Here is a 2,726-nt window from a genome sequence, read left to right on the forward strand (position 1 = left end):
CGCGAACTTCTATGATAATTTAATATCTTAGTTTGTGATTAAAAGGAATACTTATGTACAGTATTATTAATTTTTTTTAAATGGCCATTCTGCTGATATATGTTCGGCTTTAAACTTTCAAGCCTTCAACTCGGATGCCACCTCAAATATTCTAATCTAGTAATCTCTAATATAATATAAGAGTATATTATATAATTTATTTCTATTCTTATAGTACCCATATTAAAAAAAATATTGGACCCCCCCAAAATTTGTTTTCAGTTACGGCCTTGATATTAATCCACCTTGGATTACGTCTTCCTTACTAACTAGTTGACGACAGTTGAAACTTGATATATATTTTTTAAGATAAGTAATAAGAATACCAGCAAGTGGGGGGGGCTTCAGCCCTTTAGTGTACGCCGCTGATACTATGCATGCGCATATTATGTGAAAATTTCATAAACACTCATTATAACACATTCTAAATAAATAAATTTGAGTGTAGCATTACATATCTATGTATAAAACGATGAATTCAGACCTACTGCGAATACATTACACAGATGTATAGGTATAAAATATAACTACTAGTTATTAACTAGATAATATAGAGTATAAACAAGTGTTAAATGTTAATGAATTTTATAATTTACAATTCACACAATAATAAAATAATATTTATGAAATATACACATATTATACACCTGTATAAATTCATAATCCTGCTAGCTATACAATTTTAAAAGGGTCATGGTTTTCAATAATGCATATATTTTCCCAAAAACGCAAAAAACATGAATTATCCCTATACTAGGCGGGTTAAAATAGCAACCCTAGCGATCGCAGCTCAACCTGTGGCCGTTTAATTGTACTTCTAATTTCGGGACCATGACGAAGTTTTATCGTCATGTTCGGAGTTCGGAAATCGGACGTTTTTTTATCGGGCCGTACGGCGTACGAGTGTCGGAGTGTTGTCGCCTTATTCTATAATAATATACTCTTCATAATTATAATATTAATTATTATTAAAATTAGTATTCTTTTTAACACGAACCTATTTAAGTTTTTGCTTTTAAGTTACATTTTAACTAAAATAAGTTATAATTCCGAATTCGTGTATACTGTGTTTGAACGACGATTAAAGATATAATATCTCTTTAATTGTGGTTTGAACTCCACAAAGTGTAATAATATGATCTAAGAGTGTACATTTTGATTGTACCACATTGAACCCACAGATGGTATGATTGTACCACAGATTAAGTGATTGTACTATCATACTATGACGCAATACAAATAATAACACAAGTACACAACCTAAAATAAAATTTAAAAATGTTTTTTATTATCTAATAACATAACTGATACCTTTATACATAACAACATACACAACTATTAACGTGAATTTGTTATTTGTTAAGTAGGTATTAGTTATTACTTGCCGCATTAGTTATTACTTATTATATCGTATTATAAGGAACAATTACCTAAGAAATACGCCTCAGAATGGCTAATCCAAAAGCTTTTCTACATGAATGGTGTGCAAAAAATAATTTGGAACCACAGTTTGAAATAAAGCAAGCCGGTAAAATTGATGAATTTTTTATTAGTAGAAAATTTGCAATGTTTAATCTTATTTTGTGATATTTATGTTTTCTTTTTGCTATTGAGTATAGAATATAAATACAATAAATCTTGCTCACATTGTTATAGATGGGTGAGATGATTTTTGTAACACCTTTTGGGATTTTACAAGAGTATGATAGCCAGAAAATAAATTAACAATTATCACATAATGTTTATACTTTATAACAAATTATAGAAACTGAATATTTTATTCTAGGTTCAAAGTTTAATCTACGGTTTATATGTGAAGTTACTGTTGGTGGACATAACTATGTAGGTGTAGGAAATTCAACTAATAAAAAAGATGCTCAAGGAAATGCATCAAAAGACTATCTTTTATACTTGACAAGGCAGGGATTGGTCTCTACTGATTCGTTACCATCTGTAAGTTCATTAATCTAATATGTTAAAGTTATTGTTATTATACTGAAGTATGGGTTTTATTAGAATTGTTTTTCTGGTCCTGCTTCAAATGATTCCATGGTTAACGCATCCCAAAGATTAATGGATAATGTGCCACCAAAATCAGTGTATCAACAAGGCCAAACTCCAAATATGCTCGGTGAAGCTTATCGACCAATTGGGAAGACAAATTTTCAGTTTAAAGATTTTTTGAATGACGAAAATAAAGTTGAAGAGGTAAAATCGTTTTTACTTTTAATTATAACTATTTGTTAATATATTTTTATTTTTTTAATTGTATTAATAGGCAGAAAGTTTAGATGTAAATGCTGCTGTGCATGGTAATTGGACAATTGATAATGCCAAATCACGTTTAAATCAATATATTCAATCTAATAAGTTAAAAAACATTGATTACAAATATAGTTTCATGGGAAAGTAAGTAACATACTATTATTACATCTCCTATAATTAGTACAATTGTACTAATATTGTTTATACAAATAAAAATATATACTCACTCTTTAAACTAATTAAGGGGACGTTACAGTGACATTTGTTGTCTCTGTCTTACAAGTTCGTAACACAGCAACTTTTACGCTCAGCAGAACATGTTTATATCTGTTATTTTAAAAATTACTGCCAATTGACCTCTCATAAAATTTAAAGGTAAGATTATTATCTAGAAAATGACAGGCTTTTTATTATATTTTAAT

General features: G+C 28.8%; 1 protein-coding gene across 1 annotated transcript in view; it reads left to right on the forward strand.

The window, feature by feature from the left end:
- The first annotated feature begins 1,153 nt into the window (after positions 1 to 1,153).
- LOC100161984 (dosage compensation regulator) overlaps positions 1,154 to 2,726 on the forward strand; it is a 10,137-nt gene continuing 8,564 nt past the window's right edge. Inside the window, exons 1-4 of the mRNA XM_029489926.1 lie at positions 1,154 to 1,567; positions 1,826 to 1,992; positions 2,056 to 2,247; positions 2,318 to 2,449. Of these exons, the coding sequence (XP_029345786.1) occupies positions 1,489 to 1,567; positions 1,826 to 1,992; positions 2,056 to 2,247; positions 2,318 to 2,449 (570 nt within the window). The 5' untranslated portion in view covers positions 1,154 to 1,488. The remainder of the gene's footprint in view (positions 1,568 to 1,825; positions 1,993 to 2,055; positions 2,248 to 2,317; positions 2,450 to 2,726) is intronic.

Source organism: Acyrthosiphon pisum, chromosome A2 (assembly GCF_005508785.2).
Source record: "Acyrthosiphon pisum isolate AL4f chromosome A2, pea_aphid_22Mar2018_4r6ur, whole genome shotgun sequence".
NCBI lineage: Eukaryota > Metazoa > Arthropoda > Insecta > Hemiptera > Aphididae > Acyrthosiphon > Acyrthosiphon pisum.